Source organism: Stegostoma tigrinum, chromosome 25 (genome assembly GCF_030684315.1).
Source record: "Stegostoma tigrinum isolate sSteTig4 chromosome 25, sSteTig4.hap1, whole genome shotgun sequence".
NCBI lineage: Eukaryota > Metazoa > Chordata > Chondrichthyes > Orectolobiformes > Stegostomatidae > Stegostoma > Stegostoma tigrinum.
Window position 1 is genome coordinate 4,305,869 of NC_081378.1, and position 26,470 is coordinate 4,332,338.

Genomic DNA, 26,470 nt, shown 5'->3' on the forward strand with positions numbered 1-26,470 from the left:
AGAAGAAGCCACACCGGGTACAATGGATACAGTATACCACATTGGCAAATGTGCAGGTGAACATCTGCTTAATATGGAAGGTCATCTTGGGGCCTGGGATGGGGGTGAGGGAGGAGGTGTGGGGGCAAGTGTAGCATTTCCTGTGGTTGCAGGGGAAGGTGCCGGGTGTGGTGGGGTTGGAGGGCAGTGTAGAGCGAACAAGGGACTCATGGAGAGAGTGGCTTCTCCAGAAAGCAGACAAGGGTGGGGATGGAAAAATGTCTTGGGTGGTGGGGTCGGATTGTAGATGGCGGAAGTGTCGGAGGATGATACGTTGTACCCGGAGGTTGGTGGGGTGGTACGTGAGAACGAGGGGAATCCTCTTGGGGCGGTTGTGGCGGGGGCAGGGTGTGGCGGATGTGTTGCGGGACATGCAGGAGACGCGGTCAAGGGCGTTCTCGACCACTGTGGGGGGAAAGTTGCGGTCCTTGAAGAATGTGGACATCTGGGATGTGCGGGAGTGGAATGCCTCATCCTGGGAGCAGATGTGGTGGAGGTGGAGGAATTGGGAATAGGGGATGGAATTTTTGCAGGAGGGTGGGTGGGAGGAGGTGTGTTCTGGGTAGCTGTGGGAGTCAGTGGGCTTGATGGCCTCTTTCTGCCTCATAAAGTCCTGAGATTTTTTTGAACGGGAATTAAAAACACTTCTGTATAAGCTTGTTCACGTGTTTTATTTTTTCTGAATATTTGGGTTTTAAGCGAATGAAGGGAGATAGGAATAGTATGGGAAGGTGGAACTGATCAGCCAAGATCCTGTTGAGCAGGAGAGTAGGCTGCGGGGTTCAGTGCCTACACCTGCTCCTATTGCTTATTTTCTTTTCTGTATGTACCCACTGTGTAGGAATTCCTGTAATATAATCCCAAATTACCGACTGCTGCTGTTGCAGATGAGGTGGTATTGCAGGGACATTGATAACATCTTCCAGAGCTGGAGTATTGTCCAGAACTCGGGACCCATCTGTTGTAGGAAACCTTGTTTATATAGGAGTCTTGAATACCCTAGACATTTAGGATAAAGAATCTCCTGGTAGCTTACTCCTGCTGTCATAGGCTTCCTGTGGTTAGACTTCCCTTTTCGTGTGGAGTGGAATTGAAATCTACTGTTGAAACCCTCACCCATGGCTTTCTTCCCTGAATCTTGCTGTGCTGTCAGTCCCGGTCCACCTCTCACTACACTCCCAGTATAACCTGCACATATCCAGTGCCCTAGATAACAAAGTGTGGAGCTGGATGAACACAGCAGGCCAAGCAGCATCTCAGGAGCACAAAAGCTGACGTTTCGGGTCTAGACCCTTCATCGGGGAGGGAACTGGAATAAACAGGGAGAGAGGGGGAGGCGGACAGTCCGCCTTATCTTGGATTCTCCAGCATCTGCAGTTCCCATTATCTCTCATATCCAGTACCCTCTTGTGCATAATTCCCATATCCTAGCTCACAAAATCCTGTTCATTTATCACTCCGGTGCCCACTGACTTACGTTGGCTCCCGGTCAAGTGCAGCATGGATTTTTAAGTAACTTTCATCCTTGTTTTGAAATACATCTGTGGTTTTGCCTGCCTTTCTCTGTTGCCCTGCTATAGTGTGTCTAAAGGTAACAATACACTAGAATGATTGTACATAATGCACAGCCAGTTACAGACTGACACACCCACACTTGTATACGTACAGATATACGCAGACTCAGGCATGCCTGTGTAGATGCATACATATATAAACATGTATGTGCGGACATATCCAGTATTTATTTTCAAACCATTTCTTGGAAAGTCTGCAGTAAATTGCATCGAATACTTGTTCTCATTCCCTCATTTCCCCTTGCATATTTGGTTCATTATAAACCCAGAAACAGCCATTCCAGACCACACCAACATTTGAGAGTTTTAGTCTGTGCTGGATTCTACAAGGTGGATGATTATTATGCTGAGATTGGAAACTGCAAACAGCTCCAGCCTACTGAACACATATGGAATAAGAGTATAGCCCTATCATTAGCTCCACATTTACTCTTTCATTATAACCTGGTCTTTAATCACTGAATATGGTAGTATCCTGTTTCCTGCAAAACTCCCAAAATTAGGCAATTTTCTGACAGTTACGAGAATTCAATGCAGCTAACTTTATGGAATAACTTCTTCTGTTAGAGAGCTTCGCTAATTACAGGTATATGTGTGAGGTGCGCGCCACAGACTCAGTTATAAAGGTGGAACGGCTTAACATTGCTCTGTGTGGCAGTTGTAATGCATTGGTGAGCAAACTCAATTGAAACCTCTCTATTTTAACAAGCAGTTAACCCTGTAAATCTGCTGAGGAAAGGAATTTCTTGCAGTTGCGTTTGGAACAACTGGATTTTAGTGTTTGAACAGGTCTTAAGTTATTCATCCCAGCATGAGGCATGTGTCAGGAATGCTCAGTTGGTTTGTTTTCAGGCTTTGAGCCACTGTGTATGATGTATATCTTGCTGCTGATTAAAGGATGAGCGTGCCGTTTAGAAACTTAACAGTTTCCACTCACACGATCCCAGTTCACTCCCTGGTGTGTGTGACAGAAATTCAAATGAATGCTCCAACAGCCCTGTTTATTAAATGGGAAAGTGGGCGGGGGGTGATATCTTTGCGTTTATAACCGTTTAGGTCCCATGGGAATTGTCTCAAAAATAGATTATTTTTGAAAAGAGTTTGTTTTGTAAAGGCTGGCCAATCAGCACAAAGACATTCTGCTAAAGCTGAGTTTAGGGCACCTGCTTAGCTACAGCCCCTGTGGTTTCAGACCAATGGACAGTGAAGTCTCCCCATTACGCACTAAAATACAATAATCTTTACCCAAAAAGTAATCCTTGAGAGTGGACTGTTGAAAGAAGCCATTTAAAGTAGTTATGTTCTCCAGGACCTGCCAACATGAGAGTGTGAACCTTCGTCTGCATGCTGTACTCCACAGTGTAACATGGCTCCAAGGAGTAATTATGGGGAATCGGCCATCCTGTGTTTGCACTTATGCATAGAGTCCAAAGCCCGATGAATTAACAAGAGCCATAGATAGCCAGGAGAGAATCAACCAGTAAAGTACAGAGAGTCTTTTAGTATCTAGGGTCATAGATGTAAATATGGTGGCTCAGTGGTTAGCACTGCTGCTTCACAGTACCAGGGACCTGGGTTCAGTTCCACCCTCAGGTGACTGCCTGTGTGGAGTTTACACATTGTCTCTGTGTCTGCGTGGGTTTCCTCCCACAGTCCAAAATGGCCTATGCTCACCACAGCTGACAATGGCTTTTTGTTCTGTTTATGTTTAATTAACTGAATCTAAATTCTAGCCCAGTGGATTTGAACCCGGAGCACCTGAAGGAAACTCACACAGACACAGGGAGAATGTGCAGACTCCACACAGACAGTCACCTGAGGGTGGAATCGAACCTGGGTCCCTGGTGCTTTGAGGCAGCAGCGCTAACCACTGAGCCACCGTGCCTCCCCCATTCTAGAACCGTCATGGTTTTTTTATAAACCTTTGTTACACATGCCATAATTTCTTTCTCCTGGTTAACCTTCTGATCATTTGTTGCCATTCTTTATATTCTGACCAATCATTTGTATGTTTTCTCCCAAAATTTGATACTTTCCCTAACTCATTTAGTTAACAACAACAAATGGGTGCTCCAGTTAGAATTTTGTATTTAGTTATATTTAATTTAGATATAACATATTCTTCACCAGTTGGTATCTTAGTGGCAGCATTTTTTGAAAAGGTACTTCCATTTTCAATACACATCTGTGACCAGCATTACTTGCAACTCATTGCAGGTCGTTGCTGCAGTTCCAGGTAACCATTACTATTTTTGTTTCCAGTAAAGTCGGTTGTCATTAGTAGGAAGCGATGAACATATTGCGAGCAGTTGACCTAGTAAATACACTTTGCCTTGCACTCAGCAGCTCCTCCAATTCCCTGCGTTACTCTGGGGAGCGCGGGTCTTTTTTCTGGACCGAGTCAATGTAAAATATGAAGAAGGATAAGAATCATTATAAGGTCAAGTGGTCCTGCTCCCTTAAACACAGCATTGTCTTTTCACTTATTTGTTTTTCCCCATCCTCCCCTGGCTGTAACCTGCTGCTAGTTAGTCTCACTGTCAGAAGCTTTTCATTGAATGAGAATCCATCCTAAAAATCACTTCTGACTTCAGCTGTGAGTATTGGTGAAGTGCTGCTAAGTCCAATGAGAGTAGGACATCACAGAATCCCTACAGTGTGAAAGCAGGCCTTATGGCTCATGGAGTCCACACTGACCCTCCACAGAGAATCCGACCCAGACCCAAACCCCTACTGTATCCCTGTAACACTGCATTTCCCGTGGCTAACCCATACAGCCTGTATACCCCTGGAATTTAGCACAGCCAATCCACATAAACCTGCAGGCCTTTGGACTGTGGGAGGAAACCAGAGCACCCAGAGGTAACACAGGGAGAATGTGCAAACTCCACACAGACAGTCACCTGAAGGTGGAATCAAACCTGGGTCCCTGGCACTTTAAGATAGCAGTGCTAACCACTGAGCCACCGTGCTGCCCCACAGTGTTCATTGTCATTTGTTCAAATGAGGTGCCAGTCAGTTGCTAGAAAACTGGTTCTCTATTGTAACAATTGAAATATTGACCAGTGGGAGCTTTTAATACGAAGAATACACGGTATTTCCTCGTGTCAACTTTGCCAATCTACACCATGAGTCACTGCCTTGAGGTGATGAAGTTGGGGGAGAGCATGACAAAGCAAATTGGGGAACAGGAAAGGCAATTTGAAAGATTGGAATAAAATATCTCCTTATGCCTTGGAAACTGAAATGAAAACATATTAAGTGAAGCATTTGTCGAGTAGAAAAATCCTTGTCCTCAAACCAAACTGTTTTTGACGTGTTTCAGGCCCATTTCTTTTCGTTTTACAACACACCATTCCTGATCCTTCTCAAAAGCCTCTGAATGTGTGTTCTACCTCTGGGAGACCATATGACTGGCACGTCAGTGGCACACTTGTCTGACACTGGGCAGTACTGACAGGTTCAGGCTGCTTTCACAGATCGAGTTTCTGATGCTCAAGTATTTCAGGGTAGCAGACGCGAAGCAGTGTGTGTGAGGTAGGGATGGGGAAGGAGTGTGTTTTATTAAGCACCCAAGACATAGGTTAATGATCTTGTCAGACTTTGGTTGGAAGGTCACAGTCATTCACTTGTCTATTATGAGTTATATCCAGTTGGATTTATAAGTGGAATGTGTTGTTTTAGAAAAGAAGTTGATAAAAGCTTGTTTCTCATTGTAAACCAGGCAGTACATGCCTGTGAATTTCCTCTCTCAAACTGACTGTATAAACAAGGGTATCAGCAGCCAAGAAATAATCTAATCTCATTGTACATTTCAACACAATCAAGTTTTATTTAGTTGCCGGAATGTGAAACTAATGCTGTATCCCCATTCGGGAATTCTAACCTTGAACAGAATGCTGTGTAAGACAACAGTCTGTATTGTTGGGCACAGTTATCGATCGACTACATTTAGAACCGTTTAGCAGTATGCTTTCAATATTTTCAGCATTGCCTAAATGTGCTGCCTTTCCCAAAGTTTCAGTAAAGTTTCCAGTTTCTGATTGTGGTAGCTACTGGAACCACTCAATCATTGAATTATGTTATGACATAGCAAGATGCCATTCTGCCCATCATCTATTCTGAATCAGATTTGCTCATCTGTTTCCAGGGCAGCTTTGATGGAGAGCTGAGAGGTGGGTTCCTACCTGTAGTAGGAGGAATATTTCAGAGTAAGATCTGGAACAAAGAGAATGATGGACTGGGCAGATGAGGCAGTTTGTTCATGTCCAGGTTCCGGAGCTAACACTCAGGATGAAGACTAGTGCTTGCTGATTGCAAGTATCACATGTGAAATGGTTTTCACACAATCGCACTATTGCATAAAGGGGCTGTACACCTCAGTTTTACCCCCCTTGGGCACCTCCAGCCTACCCAATCATTCCTTGTTGCTAGATGTCCTTCCTTATTCTTGGCAATGTTCTTGGGAGAGTGGGAGAGGAGGTGAGGGTCATTGGGAGTGGGATAGGGGAATTGAGGGTTAAGGAGAGTGGGAGAAGGGAGGTGCAAGCCATGGGGAGTGGGAGAGGGAGGGTTAAGGTCATGGGGAGTGGCGGAGGGTACAGGAATGGTGGGATTTGATACTTCTGAAGAACAGTTTAAATGGGCAAATCATATGGTCTCGATGCAGGTGTAATTAGAAGTGTTCATATTTAATAAAGAATAGTGTTCAAAGATTTAATTCTTTCTAAAAACTGAAAGAACCGCGGATGCTGTCAATCAGGAACAAAAACAGAAGTTGCTGGAAAAGTTCACCAAGTCTGGCAACATCTGTGAAGAAAAAATCAGAGTTAGCATTTCGGGTCTGGTGACCCTTGCTCAGAACTATTCATGCGGTAACACAAGAGGGATCTTGTCCTCTCCACCCCCCAGTTGTATAGTGTCCACTCAGTGTCCAGAGGGTCAAGCATTGGGCCTGCCCATTCCACAGAGCCCTTTCTACTTTAGTGTGCCAGGCACTCCCTGGGCAGAGTGAATATGCAGAATATGTGCCTGTTGGGCAGTTTAACACCATTTTCTCTCAAAAAAAAGTTGCATGAACCAATTCTTTGGTCACTCATCATTTTTCATTGATGAAGGATTGGGAATATTGCAACCATGTTTTTTGAGCTCGAGTATAGGTCGGTGGAGAGGACCAAGAGGTCACAAAGAGATATGTACATAGGTTGAGTGAACAGAGTTTGTGTGAAGTATGCAACTATTCACTTTGGAAATGAGAAAGCAGACTACTTGTTAGAAAGGCGTGTGCACTGAAATATTGATGCTCAGAGATACTTCTCTGGCAGGAGAAGTACACAAGTTGCAGTCTAGGAAGGTAAGTTAAGTTTTTTTGCAAGACAGTTGGAGTAAATGAATTAGGAGATCTTGCTACAATTGTTCAGGGCTTTGGTGAGACCTCACCTGGAGGACATGGTAACAGAGATAACTCAGTGTGGAGCTGGAGGAACACAGCAGGCGAGGTAGCATCAGAAAAGCAGGAAAGTTGACGTTCAGGTCGGGACCCTGCTTTGGGAAACTACACCTAGAGGAAGTACTGTGCACTTTTTTAGTCTCCTCCCAGGAAGGATGTACCTTCATTGGAGATGGTACAGTCAAGATTCACCAGATTGATTGCAGGTCTCAGGAGAATGTTGTATAACCAGGGGCTGAGTCGGGTGGGCGGAGAGGAATGAGAGAAGAGTGTTTAAAACTGAGATATTATGGAATTTCTGAATTCACTTCCAAGGAATTCTCTCCCCTGCTCACGTGTTGATTATGTTCAAGTCAGAGGTCAATAGGCTTAGCACTCCAGGGACACTGTGGGATATGAGAGGGTTCACGACAATGATCCCAGGAATGAAAGGCTTAACAAAGGTTTGTTTGAGGACTCTGGATCTATACTCGATGTAATTTAGAAGGATAAGGGTGGATCTAATTGAAATGTACAGAATACTGAATAGCCTAGACAGAATGGACATTGGGAAGATGTTTCCATTGGTAGGAGAGTCTAGGACCTGAGCACTAGAGTAAAGGAAAGACCTTTTAGAACAGAGATAAGGAGAAACGACTTCAGCCAGAGAGTGGTGAATCTATGGAATTCACAGAAGGCTGTGGAGGCCAGGTCATTGAGTATCTTTAAACCTGAGATGGATAGGTTCTCAATGATCAAGGGTTACAGGGAGAAAGTGGGAGAATGGGGTTGACAAACTCATCAGCCATGATTGAATGGCAGACCAGACACTATGGGCCAAATGGCCTAATTTCCGCTCCTGTATCTTATGGTCTTATGAGGACAGGGCAAGAAAGTAGAATTAAGGTCATAGATGAGCTCTGATTCTTTTGAATGATGGAAAGGGCAAAACGGGTACTCCTGTTGCCATCGAGGTGTTCTTGTGAAGTGCCCATCAGAAACGCCTTCGCCCATCAAGATGCATCAATAGCCCCACTTTCTCTCCACCTGACAAAGTCTTGAGTAATCCAGTTGCTAGTCAAAAATTCAAACAGGGTCTTAAAGCTGCTGTATTGATGGAATTGCTTGTTCACGATATGCTCATAGAACTGGCAGATGCCTTGTACTGTTTGCTGATAAATGAAAATGTGGGTTAGTTCATCTGAAAATATGTGCCACCACTCCTGCATTCCTGGGTTTACTGGTACATCACACACACAACCAGAGAGAGGACTGTGCAGGTCAACTGACAGTCTGTCCAGCAAAGATAAACATCTTGTGTGTACAAGACTGTATTACGTTTCAGTATTAATACTGTTAAAACTACTGCCAAAACCCAGAGGCTGCTGCCTTTTAGTACAGAGCTTAGAGCCCAGCCAAAAGTAGCCTTGAACAAATTTCACCTTGCATAGTTACTCCCCATCACAATGACTCATAAATTGTAACTGGAGCAGGGTTAAGGAGTTCAGTGACGGCAGGCACAGTGTAACATATACTGCTGTGCCATTAAACACATGTGGAGTGTCACTTTGGTCTGAGGCAGAGTGTCTGTAGATGAGACTTTTAACCTCTTTGACCGTGCATAGAAATTTCAAAACTATTAGGAAAACTCTGCGTATCAAACTCATTTTGTTCAGACAAAGACATTCTGTAAATCTAGAATATTTTTGTGGAGCCCCAGATTTTACAGAAATCCTCACTATGGAGAGTGGCTACATTCTCACTGCTACAGACTGGGCTTTGTGTTCTAGAACAACCTTAAAAGAAGGTCAGGATACAAGGCTGGTCCCCTCACTGTTGAACCTTTCCACACTTTAACTCTTTCTTTAGGTCTCATAAAGGGAGGTCAACATTCCCCCAATCACCTCCCTCCTCCAAAACACCCTGAACGGGTCAAACCGATCATTGTCCCATTGGGACTGGAGGTTGGAGGGAACAAGGGACATGGAGAGAGGAAGTGAGACCCAGCCGAGTTCCCGACCACACAGCAACGCTGAGGCTCAGTGCCGAGTTATGTTTAAAGAGAAATATCATTGCAGGCTTTTTTTTTTCAATTGCACTGAGGGAAAGTGCTATTTCTTTGCTAAAAAGGACCAGATGTCGACTTTCAGAATGTTCCACCTCGACTTGACGCTGTGAAGATCACAGTTTCTGGATTAACTTGACTTTTTAAATATGGTTTCCTCTTTCAGCAATGAAGTCACGAGGGCTGAACTAAAGAAGTTGCCAGTACTGCCGACACAAGCTTTGAAGGATCACCCATCCCTGGCTTATTGGTAAGTCTCACAGCCTCCCTATCACAGGCCTAATGCAGTTTACATTGCACAGTGTTCACATTCTGTGAGTTAGCTCATGTTAGCTGGCAATGGCGAGGGTATAATTGTACATTTTGTGATTTTTGTAGACCCTCGTAAGTAGCTGTGCAGACGAAGTAAGGTTTCAGTCAGCTATCGTGATGAAATTATGCTTCCTCCATTTGTTTCTTTCATCTGCTTCCTAATGGGTTGATTGTCTTGCATCACCCGCACCCCCACCCCCAGCTCCTTACCCTTCCTTAGCTCCTCTTACGCACACCCAGGAGCCTGGTCTCGAGACCCACTCTCTGCAGAAGTTCGTAATAACATCTCTGAATAGGTTGATTTAGAAAATACCCATACCTTGTCCATTTCCGCCCCGATTCCTTTTCCAGCATTTTCCATTGATTGCTCCTGGTCCCTGTCAACTCTGTGCTCTAACAATGCGAACAAAATGTCATATCTTTCTCATTTGATGGTTATGCACTAATTTCCTGTCTTCTCCAGCCATTCTCAGCAATTCCTCATTCGTCCTTCTGCTTGTGCAGGATGTGTAAGCCGCCTCCTCCTGAACGTCCTCATTTCAAGCTCATCCAGCTCATCACCAGCCTCTACTACTCTAGCCTCTGTTTCCCAGGAATATAATACTGAGGGCAAAATGTAATAACTCAGCAATCTCTTCTAAAATTCAGGTTCAGGGAAGGCAGTGGTAGAGTTGTTTTATCACTAGACTGTTAATCCAGAGGCACATGGAATGTTCTGGGAACCCAAGTTTGAGTCCTGAATTTGAATTCAATAAAAGCCTGGAATGAAGAGTCTAATGAAGACCACCAATCCATTGTCAATTGTCAGGAAAAACCCATCTAGTTCACTAATATCCTTACCTGACCTGGCCTAATATGACTCCAGACCCACAGCTATGTGGTTGACTCTTAGCCATCCCCTCGGCAATTAGGGATAGGCAATAAATGCTGCCTAGCCAGTGATGCCTTCATCCCATGAATGAATAAAGGTAAAAAACACCAGGAGATAGAAAAGGTGTATAAGAAAGGCAAAGTGAGAGTGATCATGGGGGATTTCAATATGCAGGTGACTGGGAAAATCAGGTTGGTAGTGGATCGCACAAAGAGGAATTTGTGGGATGTCTGCGAGATGGCTTTTTGGAGCAGCTTGTGGTGGATCCCACTAGGGAACGGGCAATACGAGGTTTAATGTTGTGCAATAAGGCAGACTTGATAAGGAAGCTTAAGGTGAAGGAACCTTTAGGAGGAAGTGACCATAATATGATAGAATTTGAGAGGGAGAAGGTGAAATCAGATGTAACTGTATTACAGTTGAATAAAGGCAACTACAGAGGTATGGAGAAGGAGTTGACCAGAATTGACTGGGAGAGAAGCCTAGCGGGAAAGACAGTGGAACAGCAGTGGCAGGAGTTTCTGGGAGTAATTCGGGAGACACAGCAAAAATTCATCCTTCAGAGAAAGAAGCATGGTATAGGGAGGGTGAGGCAACCATGGCTGACTAAGGAATTCAGGGATTGCATAAAAGCAAAAGAGAAAGCATATAATGTGGCGAAGGGCAGTGGGATGCCAGAGAATTGGGAAGCTTACAAAGATCAAAAAGAGGACAATGAGAAAGGAAATAAGGAGGGAGAAGACTGAAAATGAAGGTAAGTTAGCCAGTAGTACAAAAAAGATTGCAAGTCTTTCTTCAGATAAATAAAGTCTAAAGAGAAGCAAAGTGGACATTGAACCACTGGAAAATGTGGAGAAGTAGCAATGGGAGACAAAAAAAAGGCTAAGGAACTGAGTAAATATGTTGTCAGTCTTCACGGTGGAAGACATAAGTAACATCCCAAAAATTCAAGTGAGTTGGGGGAAGAGCTAAGTATAGTGGCTGTCACCAAGGAGAGGGTGCGAGTAAAACTGATTGGCCTGAAGGTGGATAAGTCACCTGGACCAGATGGACTACACCCCAGAATTCTGAAGGAGTTAGCTGAAGAGATAGTGGAGGCCTTAGTGGTGATCTTTCAGGATCACAGGAGTCAGGGAAGGTCCCAGAGAATTGGAAAATCACTAACGTGACACACCTGTTTCAGAAGGAAAAATGGCAAAAGACAGAAAATTACAGGCTGATTAGCCTGACCTCAGTCGTGGGTAAGATTTTGGAGTCTATCGTGAAGGCTGAGATTTCTGAATATTTGGAAGTATATGGTAAAATAGGGCAGACTCAGCATGGTTTCATCAAGGGGAGGTCATGCCTGACAAATCTGCTGGAATTGTTTGAGGAAGTAACGAGCAGGGTAGACCAAGGAGAGCCAATGGATGTTATCTACCTGGGCTTCAAGAAGGGCTTTGACAAGGTGCCGCACAAGAGGCTGCTGAGTAAGATAAGGATCCATGGTGTTAGAGGCAAGGCGCGAGCATGGATAGAACATCGGCTGTCTGGCAGAAAACAGAGAGGAGGGTCAAAACGGTCTTTCTCAGGATGGAAGCTGGTGACTAGTGGTGTTCCACAACTTTTCACTTTAAACATTAATGATCTAGGCAAAGGAACTGGGCATTCTGGCTAAGTTTGCAGACAATACAAAGATGGGTGGAGGGACAGGTAGTATTGAGGAGGTGGGGAGGCTGCAGAAGGATTTGGACAGGTTAGCAGAGTGGGCAAAGAAGTGGCAGATGGAGTACAACATGGGTAAGTGTGAGGTCATGCACTTTGGTAAGAAGAATAGAGGCATAAACTATCTTCTAAACGGGGAGAAAATTCAGAAATCTGAAGTGCAAAGAGACTTGGGAGTTCTAGTCCAGATTTTTAAGATAAACTTGCAAGTTGAGTCAGTAGTTAGGAAAGCAAATATAATGTTGGCATTTATCTCGAGAACATAAAAGCAGGGATGTATTTCTGAGGCTTTACAAAGCTCTGGTCGGGCCACATTTAGAGTATTGTGAGCAATTCTAGGCCCCACATCTCAGGAAGGATGCACTGGTCCTGGAGTAGGTCTGGAGGAGGTTCACGAGAATGATCCCAGGAATGAAAGGCTTAGCATATGAGGAATGTTCGAGGATTCTGGGTCTGTGCTCAATGGAGTTACTGAGGATAAAGGCGAAATCTAATTGAAACTTACAGAATACCAAAAGGCCTGGATAGAGCGGATGTTGAGAAGGTGTTTCCATTGGTGGAAGAGTCTAGGACCCGAGGGCACAGCCTCAAAGTAAAGGAAAGACCTTTTAGTAGAGAGTTAAGGAGAAACTACTTCAGCCAGAGAGTGGAGAATCTATGGAATTCACTGCTACAGAAGGCTGTGGAGGCTGGGTCATTGAGTACATTTACGACTGAGATAGATAGGTTCTTGATTATCAGGGGGATCAAGGGTTACAGGGAGAAAGCGGGAGAATGAGATGGAGAAAATTATCAGCCATGATTGAATGGCAGACCAGACTCAATGGGCTGAATGGCCTGATATCTGCTCCCATGTCTTGTGGTCTTACGGTCTCTGTAACTTGTGGTAAGTGAATAAATGTTCATCAGCTTGCACTGATATGTCATCCATGCTTCATATGCCGAAAGCTCCCTGAGCCTGTTGTAAAGACCGGAAAAGACAGTAGATCTGATTAAATCTGATTATACTCTGGAAGTCAAGCACTTCATTGTATCAAAGAGCATGGGGAGAAAGCAGGAACAGGGCACTGAGTTGTTGACCTGGGAGTGTGCTGGAGGAGCTGAATGGCCTACTCCTGATCCTAGTTTCTATATTAATGCAGAATGACCAGAGAGAAAGCCAGTGAGCTATGCTGTGGTCAATATTGTATTTCTTCACACTTGTTTCGGTAACAGTAGGAGGAAGCTTCTTTTGGGATCATTGCAGTAGGATGTTCCTGATGTTGTACTGAGAGAGAAGCGTAAAGTGGGAATCAATCGTGTGATCGGAAAGCCAGACCTTTAGCTCCATAACTCACTCGAAATGTTGAAGCTCTGACTGAGTGGCTCCTGGATCACTGTTTAGAACTTCAGAAGGAAATGAGTTGAAGTAATCTCAAATCCTTCTCCCAGTGGTAAAAACCTTCTTATATTCGACACAGTTGTCACTAATTGACCCATTACAGTCAGAAAGGTTATAAATATCAGACAGCACAGGAAAAGGCAATTCCCAACAGTGTGGCAGATAGTGTCCCTTCTGAGGTTACAATTAGGTCGATGTTCAGCAGAATGTACAATGAGTTTACATCAAACACACTCCTGATAGGAGTCTTTGAGAACCCATCACTTGAGAGAAACTTGCAAAGCTGCTTGCTGTCCCAGTGCTGTCATTTATCATATTGCAGAAACTGACACAGTTTAAATTGAATGCACTGCTTTTAAAGGGAGTGAATATTGTCAGGGGTTCCTGAGTGCATCCATTTATTTTCTAATCGCTGCCCCCACTTTAGCTCATTGCTAGTTTATTTGTAATTCAATTCTCTCAGTTCCTCTACTGCATCCTGTACTGTTCTAACTCTCTCCAGAGCCCAATTCTACAAATCCCAGCAGCTTAGACATCGGCCTAATAGCACAAGCACAGGCCATTCGACCATCCGATTCCCTGCTAGAGTTTATATCTCCCTCACCCTCCTGTCCTTCCAGATGTAATTTCTCAGTGTTTACTTTTATTCCCCTCTTTCTGTGTGTTGATCGGGCTCCCCCTTTAAATACATCAACACATTTCACCTCATTCTGACCAGCCACACACTCAGGAAGGGCATTTCTCCTCAATTCCCCATTGGATTGCTTGGGAACCGCAGAAAGGAAGGTGTTTATTGGGAAACGTATAGAATATAGAATATAGAATATAGAAAAGTACAGCACAGTACAGGCCCTTCGGCCCACGATGTTGTGCCATGGAATATTCCTAATCCAAAAATAAAATAACCTAACCTACATTCCCTTCAATTCACTGCTGTCCATGTGCATGTCCAGCAGTCGCTTAAATGTCACTAATGACTCCGCTTCCACGACTACCACTGGCAAACTATTCCACGCGCTCACAACTCTCTGGGTGAAGAACCCCCCTCTGGACGTCTCCTCTATACCTTCCTCCCAACACCCCAAAACTATGACCCCTCGCGGCAGCCAATCCTGCCCTGGGGAAAAGTCTCTGGCTATCGACTCTATCCATGCCTCTCATTACCTTGTACACCTTGATCAGGTCATCCTTCTCTCCAGAGAGAAAAGTCCGAGCTCAGTCAACCTCTCCTCGTAAGACAAGCCCTCCAGTCCAGGCAGCATCCTGGTAAACCTCCTTTGCACCCTTTCCTAAGCCTCCACATCTTTCCTATAATAGGGCAACCAGAACTGCACGCAATATTCCAAGTGTGGTCTCACCAGGGCTTTGTAGAGCTGCAGCATAACCTCACGGCTCTTAAACTCAATCCCCCTGTTAATGAAAGCCAAAACACCATATGCTTTCTTAACAACTTTATCCACCTGGGTGGCAACTTTGAGGGAGCTATGCACTTGAACACCAATATCCCACTGTTCCTCCACACTGCCGAGAATCCTGCCTTTAATCCTATATTCAGCATTTAAGTCTGACCTTCCAAAATGCATCACATTAGGGGCATTTAAACAGTCCCTGGATAAGCAGATGGATGATGATGGGATAGTGTAGGGGGAATGGACTTAGAGTAGTTCACAGGTCGGTGCAACGTCAAGGGCTGAAGGGCCTGATATAAGGAAGAAAAATAGATCACAAGGTCTCATTTCTTCTGTTAGCAAATGTGCAAAAATAATAAGTTGTTTTGAAATGTTTCCAAGCATCAGACAAAAATAACACAAACCTGTCCATGCCCCTAGCTGACAGGGTAGGGTTTTTCAAACATTGCTCAACTTTTCATTTCGCGCTTATTAGTAGCACCGTACAGAGGCAGGGGTGTGGCAGCAGCTGTGAGGCTGGGGAGTGGAGATGGGGCTGTGAGGGTGGGGAGTAGAGATGGGGCTGTGAGGGTGGAGGGTGGGGATGGGGCTGTGAGTGTGGGGAGTGGGGATGGGACTTTGAGGGTGGGGAGTGAGGATGAGGCAGTGAGGGTGGGGAGTGGGGTTGGGACTTTAAGGGTGATGACAGTAGGGAGTGGGGATGAGGCAGCGAGGGTGGGGAATGGGGATGTAGGACTGCGAGGCTTTTCCTATTTCATACAATCCGTTGCAGCTAGCCCACTGTGGGGAATGGAACCACAAGAGCAGGCTTGGTTTGGTAGGTTCCTTTAGCTCTGTTGACTGAATGGCTGGTCAGAGTTGTCAACAGTGTTAATGGCCCCAACAGTTAGGATTACCATGAAGGCATCTTCTTTCCAATATCTCCCCTTCGTCTGAGATGTGGTGACCCTCAGATTTAACCCCCACCAGGTGCTTCTCTCTAGTATGTTGTGGTAACTCTTTCCTGCAGCTGCTCCAATATGAACCTTTAGTAACTGTTGTGGTGTGAATAAATAGGCTGTCACTCGCTGGCTGTTGAAATAGAAGAGAGGCAAAGCTGCATAAATTGGGAGAGATGGCCAAGTGAGGGATGTTTCTATCTTTAGGGAGAGAAGGAGAGAAAATGAAGGGAGGAAATTAACAGAAGAAAGCTAAAGAAACGAGGTCAATAAATCCCCAAACTATTCACATTAAGGTTAGTTTGAGAAGATAGCAATAAACTGGAAGTAAACTGATCTCATTGATAACCACAGCAACAGCGGCAATGCGGGCTGTATTTTTAAGCAGCTGTTAGACTCTCCCAGTGTTGTCCGAACTATAAAGGCACAGCTGAAATGAAATCAAAGAAGTTAGCCACTCCCTAACAGCAACATCACACGCATTTCAGGCAAAAGGAGGTTTGACCTCTGGTGTCTTGGCGTACAACCCCAATATTTAAGAGGGAAATCTTTCACAGACTATACACCCACTGGACAGGAGGCTTCAGGAGTTCCCAGCTTGTTTTATTTTCTTCGAAACTGCCCAAGATTCATTCTTTATTTGTATCTTGAGCAGCAGAGTAAGTGCTGAATCTTTCGGCTCTCAATAGTAAGGGATATTAGAACAGGTCTTATTGCTGGAGAAATTGATTATGTCGTGTGTAATCAAAATTCCTGCTTTGGCCCTGGGCTAGATTTCCTTTGTGAGTGGAGAGGGCAGAAATGTAAAGTAGCCTGGTGCTGGCTTCACCACCTTCCTCCCCAGCCCTGAGCTCACCCTCAGTAACACAGGGGGTACTGAAATTGGATGCTCCACTAGAGTCTATGTTCTAGCATCTCACGATTTTGATTTGGTTTATTATTGCCACAAGGTACAGTGAAAAGTTCTGTTTTATGTGCTATCCAGACAAATCATTCCTGAGACAAGAACATCAGGATAATAGAACAGAATGCAGAATATAGTGTCATAGCTACAGAGAAGGTGCAGAGAAAGATCAGTTCTAATATCTGAGAGGTCTGTTCATAAGTCTGATAACAGTGGGGGAGAAGCTGTTCTTAAATCTGATGGACAATGAAGGAACAGCATTGTATTTCCAAGTCAGGGTGGAGTGTCTTGGAGGGGAACTTGTAGATGGTGGTGCTCTCATGTATCTCATTGAGTACATTGAAGACTGAGGTAGATAGGTTCTTGATTATCAAGGTGATCAAGGGTTACGGGGAGAAAGAGGGAGAATGGGGTTGAGGAACTTACCAGCCATGACTGAATGGTGAAGCAGACTCGATGGGCCGAATGGCCTAATTTCTGCTCCTATGCATTATGGTCATATGATCTTATCTGCTTCCCTTGCCTTTCCAGACGGAAGTGGCCGTGGGTTTGGAAAGTGCTGTCTAAGGATCTTTGGTGAATGTCTGCAGTGGATCTTGCAGATAGTACACACTACTGCTGCTTCCACTTTCCGTTCTGATCAAGAGTCACCAGACTTGAAACATGAACCCTGCTTTCTGTCCTTGATGCTGACAAACATGCTGAGTTTTTCCAGCAACTTCTGTTGTTTCAGATTTCCAGCATCTGCCATCCTTTGTTTTATTTCACTGTACTGGTCCTTAGGGTAAGGTGAAATTGAGTATAAAAGGACTGTATTCTCTGGGTTACAAAAGAATGAAAGCTGATCTGATTAAAACACTGAAATAACATTTTTCGCATTTGGAGAATCGTGAACCCTGGATCGCAGTCTCAAACTGTTGTTGGCCTTTTAGGAATGAGATGGGGAGAAATTTCTTGACTGAAAATTTTGTAAGTCTTTGGATTTCTCTGTTGCAGAGGATTATGGATACTCAGAGTAATAGTATCTATTTGTCATCACCACTAGGCGTGTTTGGAGCACAGTGATCCGTGAATCAGCGTAGAGTGTTATCCCTATTTTAATTTTTGAGTGCTCCAAATTAAAAATAGCCAGCAACAAGCTTCAGTGTTAAATAGGATCAAAAGTTAGGTTATTGTACAATTAATTGTTGCTAAAGTTTATCATATAACAAGGTGCTACAATTAGATAAAATTCAAGGATACAAAGTAGGTCCAGTTAAAGTATTTATATAATGGAAGTCAGTTCACACATTTAATGTTGCAGGGCTTTTATTTACCTGAGGATTTATTTTTTGAGAAGGGGTTGAAGACTAAAGTCAGAATTCAGCAGCGGTGAGGAGCTTTAGTTAACTAGCTGGAGGTTACCTGCACAGACTGACTCAGTAAGTAGAGAAGGCTTGAACAAAGAGAGAGGGTTTCTTGCTGCTCACTTGTTCTGTGGTTGTGACACTTGCAGATTGCCTAAGCTCTTCCAGCAGAAAAGCGATTGATTTCTGCAAAATCTTTTAATATGAGCTGAGAGTGCTTTTCTCTGAGGATGTTCCTGGGGAATTCTATTTAAAAAGGGATCTCACGTCCTCAGAAAGAGGAAGCTTAAATTGGCTGCTGAGTTAACTTTGGTGAATCATCGTTCCACAAAGCAATATTAATTGAGCTAGAGTTCTTTGTGGGGATTTCCTCCAACCTCTAGTTTGTCTTAGAAGTTTTTTGAAGCCTTGTTACAAGGCATTACATTGTCCAGGGGCTGGGAGTGTATTTGAATACTAATTGTCTTGTTTTATGGTTGCTATTGAGATAACACATCAGCCTGCAGCCTTCTGATGTGAATGAACAAGAATTTGGCCATCTGACACCATTTTTAAGACCGTCAGTTTCTTAAAAAAATTTCAGACTAACTGTCTTTATTTTTAAAAGTTACATAATAATTGCATGTTCAAGACAGCCGCTGAAGTGTGGGCGCTATGGGAATTCAAAAAGATGTGGGAAGTGGTATTCGGGTAGAAGTTCAGGCAGATCTTGATAAATGGAAGAACAGACCATTCAACCCTGGTTCTAACCTCATTGTACAATGTTTTCAAGACGCCAGACTGCACTTTAGAAGCTAATGCTTGCTATCTGATCCCTTTCAGTGAGGACAGAGTGATCGAACATCATAAGAAGGTCAGTGGACAGACAAGAGGACAAGCTATTGTGAAGTAAGTCATGCATTTCCTGCAAATTGATTTTCTAGGATTAATTTTTATTAGAACTGTATCTTCCTGTTCTGTTGGAAAAAAAACAATCTGCTTGACTTTACCACTAGCAGTGTTCTCCTGCAAGCTACAAAATGGTTATAGACTCCACCTCTTGCCCATCTTAGTGTAGCTTCAAACTGTTCAAAATAAACAGATTAATTCCTCGATTCAAACAGTGAAGTGAGGAATCTGATTCAAACACATTGTGTGTTTGTGTGATAGCATCACCAGCAGTGATTTCCAAGTGTAAAACTCTTGTCCTTTTATGGTCAATGCGAAGCTGATTTATATTTTTATCAATGACCTTTGATGATTATGGGATGTTTAATTTCTTTAGATTTTGCTCATTCTACATCAAATATTTTCTTTTTGTTTTAGTCTTAATATTCACATTCCTTCTGCCTGTTTTTCTTTTCTTTTAATAGATCTCACTGTCTAAATGTTTCAATGTTTCTGCAACACTGTGAGAAGAGAGACTGAAAACCATTTCTAACATTCTTTCCATTTCTTCTTTTGTTCCAGTTACATGAGCATTGCAGAATCTCTTCCAACTTACGGAGTGCACTATTATGCAGTAAAGGTAAACTTCTCTGCTTCACTTTAAAATGACGTGTGTCCCCCGCCCCCACCACCCTCTCTAGGTTCAGAAAGCCAGAGAAATGTGCCTCTAATTGATGATCCAACTGCCTTCCAGCTCTGGAAGACAGGGAGGGAAGTCGTCAAGTTTATGTCTGAACTAGTAATCAGAACTAATAATCTACGGACACGGGCTCTCATCCCCACCCTGCCCCATGGTGAAACTTGTATTCAGTGTTTTATTAAATTGGACTTAAAATCTGTAACCTAATGACAACCCCTGTTGATTGTTGTAAAAACCCATCGTATTCACTAAACCCTTTAGGGAAGGGGATCATTAGTCTGACGTGTAGACCCATGGCCATGTGGTTGACTATTTTATGCCCTCTGGGTACATAGGGATGGGCAACAAATGCTAGCATATAAATGAATGAAAAAAAGCTCAAAATGCAGAATTTGCATGCTAGTTTTTAAATCCCCGCACAGCTTTGACCCTCCCTGTCTCTGTACTCTCCTCCAGCCTTATCACTTTAAATCCCCGTACGGCTTTGACCCTCCCTGTCTCTGTACTCTCCTCCAGCCCAATTACTTTAAATCCCCGTACGGCTTTGACCCTCCCTGTCTCTGTACTCTCCTCGAGCCCAATCACATTAAATCCCTGTACGGCTTTGACCCTCCCTGTCTCTGTACTCTCCTCCAGCCCTATCAGTTTAAATTCCTGTACAACTTTGACCCTCCCTGTCTCTGTACTCTCCTCTAGCCCTCTCACTTTCCAAGAACTGTCTATCTCCCTCCTCCTATTTGTGTGAGGTGGTGAATTTTGGAAGGATTAACAAGGAAAGGGAAGACATCTTGAATAGTAGAACCCCCAGGCAGTGCAGAGAATCAGAAGGACCCAGCTATGCATGCCCATAGATCACTGAAGGCATCGGGACTGGTAGATAAGGTGGTTCGGAAGGCGTATGGAATACTTGTCTTCATTAGTAAGAGGTGTGGAATACAAGAGCAAGAATATGATGGAGCTGTGTATAATGTTATTTAGGCCACAGTTGGAGCACTGTGTGCAGGTCTGGTCTCTGCACTATAGGAAGGATGTGATGGCTCTGGAGAGGGTGCAGAGGAGATTCACCAGAATGTTGCCTGACCTGGAGAGTTTCAGCTCTGAAAGGAAACAAGATAGACAAGGGTTGTTTTCTTTACAGCAGAGAAGGCTGAGGGGAGGGGGGTTTTGATTGACATACAGAAAGTCCTGGAGGGTACAGATAGAATAGATAGGGAGAAACCTTTCTCATAATCTGGGGCCAGAGTTTTAAGGCAAGGAACTGGAGGTTTAAAGAAAATGTTTCTCATCTAGAGCATTGTGAGTATCTGAAACTCAGTGCACAAGAGTGTGGTAGAAGCAAGAGCTCTCAAGACATTTAAGAACTATTTAGATGAGCACTTGGAACACCACAGCATACAAGGTTAGGGGCCAAGTGCTATCAAATGGGATTGGAATAGATAGATCTTTGGCAACAAGCACAGACATGATGGGCTGAAGGTCCATGCTATAAAACCTCTGTGACTCTCTGCCTCAATTCTTTTGTTCCATCATTGGCTTCAGCCATTTCAACCCGAAACTGTGAACCCACATTAACGGAGGCTTGGGGACGCTTTGCAGAACACCTCTGCTCAGTTCGCAACAAACAACTGCAACACCTTCCTTAACAAAATGCATCTCCTCTTTTAAGAATCAATTCAAGAAAATTAGGTCAGTCATCCAGTTTAATAGTCCATCATGAAATGTAAAACTGACTCTGTTTTTGGAACAGAGATCTTTGATTCAATCATACAGTGAAGTGCAGGAGGGCCAAGTGTAAGAAATAGGAGGAGTAAACCATTTGGCTCTTTGAGCCTGCTGTGTCATTGAGCAACTTCATAACTGATTATTTACATCAACTCTGCCTTCCAGCACCATCCCCATATCATTTAAGAGACAAGGAGATGCTGGTGATATTCCAACAGAAATCCCTACCAACTGAAACTTTACATCCTTTATATCAAACACATAGGCTGGGGCTATTTTTCCAGAGCTTCAGAGGCTGAGGGGTGACCTTATAGAGGTTTATAAAGTCATGAAGGGCATGGATAGGGTGAATAGCTAAGGACTTTTCCCCAGGGTGCGGGGAAGTCCAAAACTGAAGGGCACAAATTTAAGATGAGAGGGAAAAGACTTAAAAGGGACCTAAGGGGCAACTTTTTCACGCAGAAGGTGGTGAGTGAATGGAACAAGCTGCCAGAGGAAGTGGTGGAGGCTGGAACAATTACAACATTTAAAAGGCATCTGGGTGGGTATGTGAATAGGAAGGGTTTAGAGGGATATGGGCCCGATGCTGTGAGATGGGACTAGATCAGGTTGGGATGTCTGGTCCACGCCGATGACTTGATCCAAGGGCCTGTTTCCATGTTGTATGACTATAGCCTCCTTAGAATACAACTTACTCAGCCAGCTCTCAGCCATTCCCTCCCTGCTCTTCAAAGACTCACATGATCTTTGAGTCAGCATTGTGGCTGTTGTTGAAAGCTTTTCCTTTTTTTCAGTGAACAAAAAGTTCAGATTTTAAGAAGGAAAACCTTCAGCTATTTGTACCAATTCCACTTTCACTAGAAGTAAGTGTGCTGATTTACTTATTCCCATTCTCACATTTTTCATTGAAGATGGGCCCATTCTGTAGAATGATTAGAATAATTGTGGAATCTGTCTGCTTGGTCATTTATTGATGGGACATGTTAAAAGAATGCAGGGCTATCTTTCTAACGCACTCTGAGGTACTGACATACTATTCTAATGGAGATAGCGAGTCAGCATTGATGTCTCAGAAAATGGGACTTACTGAGACCCCTATAATGCAACACATAAAGGAGGTGATGTTCTCATGATATTACCACAAATCTATTAGACTGGAGATGCAGGTAACTTTCTGGGGACCTGCATTCAAATCCCACCATGGCAGATTGTGGAAGTTCACTCCAGTAAATATCTGGAATTAAGAGTCAAATGACAACCATGAAGCCATTGTCAAGTATTGGAAAAACTAATTTCCTTTAGGGAAGGAAACTGCCACCCTTGTCCTGGCTAGTCTGACCTACAGACCCATAGCAATGTGGTTGACTCTTAAGTGCCCTCTGGGCAGTCATGGATCGGCAATAAATGCCGGTCCAGCCAATGACATCCACATCCTATGACTGAGTGAAAACAAAATGGTGCTATTAAAATAACGTGGGCGTAATGAAGAGACGGAGTTGGGCTGAAAATGGATGAGTCATAATGCTAATGGATCCGACAGAATCATTCCAGCAGTAACAGGACATTTAGAACCTTTAATTGCCTTATGAGGAAAGGCTAGACCGGCTGGGCCTGTATCCTGTGGAGTTTACAACAGTCTGAGGAGACTTCGTTGAAACGTATAAGACCCTCAGGGGACTTGAACGGGTGGATGTGGAGACGATGTTTCCTCTTGTAGGAGAATCTAGAACAAGGGGTCATAGTTTAAAAATAAGAGGTCACTGGTTTGAGACAGAGATAAGGCAATATATTTTTCTCACAGGACGTTGAGAGGTTTAGAATTCCTTTCCTCAAAAAGCATTGGATGTAGAATCTTTAAATATTGTTAAGGTAGGCGGAGATAGATCCTTGATGACCAAGGGGATGGAAGAGTATTGAGGGATGTGCAGAAATGTAGAGGTGAGGTTAAAATCAGATCAGCCGTGGTCTTACTGAATGGAGGAGCTGGCTGGAAGGGCTGAGTGGCCAACTCTTGTTTCTTTTTTTTGTCTGTTTGTAGAACATTATGTAGTTGGTTTCTCTTTATAGTATCCACTAGGCAGTACCTGGAATTCCCTGCCATCTGCAAGTGTGCACCATTGCTTTTCGCAAACAGCTGAAGGTGGTAAATGCTTTGACATGGCTGTTCTGCACGTTGACCTCAGGCACAAGGGGATAGAATTCCCACCTCCAGCTTTTACACTGGTTTTGCTACAGTTCATTGAGACATTGATAGAAATGTATAAAGAAGATTGGGAGGTCAACCACTGCAGTTGTAGACTTCCTCCTTTTCTCAAGGGTGTTTCAGCCTCCACATGACCCCTCTTCCTTCTCCTTCTTATATCCATGTGTGGCCTTCAGTGATGTGCAGCTAATCAATAACATCATTGCCTGTTTGTATTCCTCTTGATTTCGTCCTCTTTATTAGTGTCATCAGGTCTAACTCCCTCTCTTCCCAACACTCACACCACTTTATGTTAGTTTTAATCAAACTGTAAACTGTCCATTAGTGCACTTCAGGAAGTGCCATCTTCTGAGTGGCAGAAACACCAAAGTGACTTGCTATCACTCATGAGATATTAACCCAGCACCTCGGAGAGTTTTAGAAAGTGGCCAGTGGTTTGGAAGGTGCTTTCGAAAGGGGCTGGGGTAGTTGCAGTACAGATCAACAAAAATGTGGAACTGCAAGTTTAAGAATTATTTATATACATATCACTCAGTCATAATTTGAAAGAATGTTTGCTGGGGTGCTGATTACCAGACTCAGTGCCCACTGTCTCTGTCACTGGAATGCAAGCGGCTTTTTACATGGAATTTTGAAACTTTCGGTGCAGTCAGTATCAACTGGTCTAATCAAGTGGATTCACCACAAGTTGCTTCTTTACTTGCTGACAGGTTGCAGACTTTCTCTTTGTGATCTTTCTTCGCTTGGTTGATCTGTCTTTTGACCACAGCTGGTGGATCTTTAAGAGATAATGGGAACTGCAGATGCTGGAGAATCCAAGATAATAAAATGTGAGGCTGGATGAACACAGCAGGCCAAGCAGCATCTCAGGAGCAACAACTTCTCTTTTGACTCCTCCCACTTCCTACAGACTAAGGGGGTGGCCATGGGCACCCGCATGGGCCCCAGCTATGCCTGCCTCTTTGTAGGTTACGTGGAACAGTCCCTCTTCCGCACCTACACAGGCCCCAAACCCCACCTCTTCCTCCGGTACATTGATGACTGTATCGGCGCCGCCTCTTGCTCCCCAGAGGAGCTCGAACAGTTCATCCACTTCACCGACACCTTCCACCCCAACCTTCAGTTCACCTGGACCATCTCCAGCACATCCCTCACTTTCCTGGACCTCTCAGTCTCCATCTCAGGCAAGCAGCTTGTAACTGATGTCCGTTTCAAGCCTACCGACTCCCACAGCTACCTAGAATACACCTCCTCCCACCCACCCTCCTGCAAAAATTCCATCCCCTATTCCCAATTCCTCCGCCTCCGCCGCATCTGCTCCCACGATAAGACATTCCACTCCCGCACATCCCAGATGTCCAAGTTCTTCAAGGACGGCATCTTTCCCCCCACAGTGATCGAGAACGCCCTTGACCGCGTCTCCCGTATTTCCCGCAACACATCCCTCACACCCCGCCCCCGCCACAACCGCCCAAAGAGGATCCCCCTCGTTCTCACACACCACCCCACCAACCTCCGGATACAATGCATCATCCTCAGACACTTCCGCCATCTACAATCCGACCCCACCACCCAAGACATTTTTCCATCCCCACCCCTGTCTGCTTTCCGGAGAGACCACTCTCTCCGTGACTCCCTTGTTCGCTCCACACTGCCCTCCAACCCCACCACACCCGGCACCTTCCCCTGCAACCACAGGAAATGCTACATTTGCCCCCACACCTCCTCCCTCACCCCTATCCCAGGCCCCAACATGACTTTCCACATTAAGCAGAGGTTCACCTGCACATTTGCCAATGTGGTATACTGCATCCACTGTACCCGGTGTGGCATCCTCTACATTGGGGAAACCAAGCGGAGGCTTGGGGACCGCTTTGCAGAACACCTCCGCTCAATTCGCAACAAACAACTGCACCTCCCAGTCGCAAACCATTTCCACTCCCCCTCCCATTCTTTAGATGACATGTCCATCATGGGCCTCCTGCAGTGCCACAATGATGCCACCCGAAGGTTGCAGGAACAGCAACTCATATTCCGCCTGGGAACCCTGCAGCCTAATGGTATCAATGTGGACTTCACCAGTTTCAAAATCTCCCCTTCCCCCACCGCATCCCTAAACCAGCCTAGTTCGTCCCCTCCCCCCACTGCACCACACAACCAGCCCAGCTCTTCCCCTCCACCCACTGCATCCCAAAACCAGTCCAACCTGTCTCTGCCTCCCTAACCTGTTCTTCCTCTCACCCATCCCTTCCTCCCACCCCAAGCCGCACCCCCATCTACCTACTAATCTCGTCCCACCTCCTTGACCCGTCCGTCTTCCCTGGACTGACCTATCCCCTCCCTACCTCCCCACCTAAACTCTCTCCACCTATCTTCTTTTCTCTCCATCTTCGGTCCGCCTCCCCCTCTCTCCCTATTTATTCCAGTTCCCTCTCCCCATCCCCCTCTCTGATGACGGGTCTAGGCCCGAAACGTCAGCTTTTGTGCTCCTAAGATGCTGCTTGGCCCGCTGTGTTCATCCAGCCTCACATTTTATTATATTGGTGGATCTTTAACATTGCTATCAGCCCCTTACTCATGAGGATAAACGTCTGGGATTAGTCTGGGCTGGGCAAGTGCTGCTACAATTCTGGCTAGGCTGCTGGGATTCTGTCACAGGGTCTCTCCACACCTCGAGCTCTCTTTACTCCTTTGAGACATCCACTCAAATCAAACTCCTTGACCAAGCTTTTGGTCATCTGTCCTGACATCTCCTCAAAGAGACACAATATGCCATTTTGTCCCCTCGCGTTTCTTTGAAGCATCTTGGGATGTTTCTGCCCAGAGAATGAACATGTAGATGAGCTTCACAGAGAAGCTATGAGCTAAATTTTGAACTCAGTGCCCATTTTTTTACAAGAGGGCTGGACCCTGCACAGCTCAGTGCTAGCTGCTTGGCTGCCTTAATGTCATGTTGTCAACAGCCATCCTCTTTTTAAAAAGGAGGGGAAATAGCTGAGTGGTATTA

General features: G+C 44.6%; 1 protein-coding gene across 11 annotated transcripts in view; it reads left to right on the forward strand.

Moving 5' to 3' along the window:
* frmd4a (FERM domain containing 4A) overlaps nt 1-26,470 on the forward strand; it is a 702,228-nt gene that overhangs the window by 572,384 nt on the left and 103,374 nt on the right. For all 11 annotated transcript variants that reach the window (XM_048553974.1, XM_048553978.1, XM_048553975.2 and 8 more), the window contains 3 exons: nt 9,273-9,356; nt 18,794-18,859; nt 19,421-19,478. In XM_048553974.1, coding sequence (XP_048409931.1) covers nt 9,273-9,356; nt 18,794-18,859; nt 19,421-19,478 — 208 coding nt within the window. The remainder of the gene's footprint in view (nt 1-9,272; nt 9,357-18,793; nt 18,860-19,420; nt 19,479-26,470) is intronic.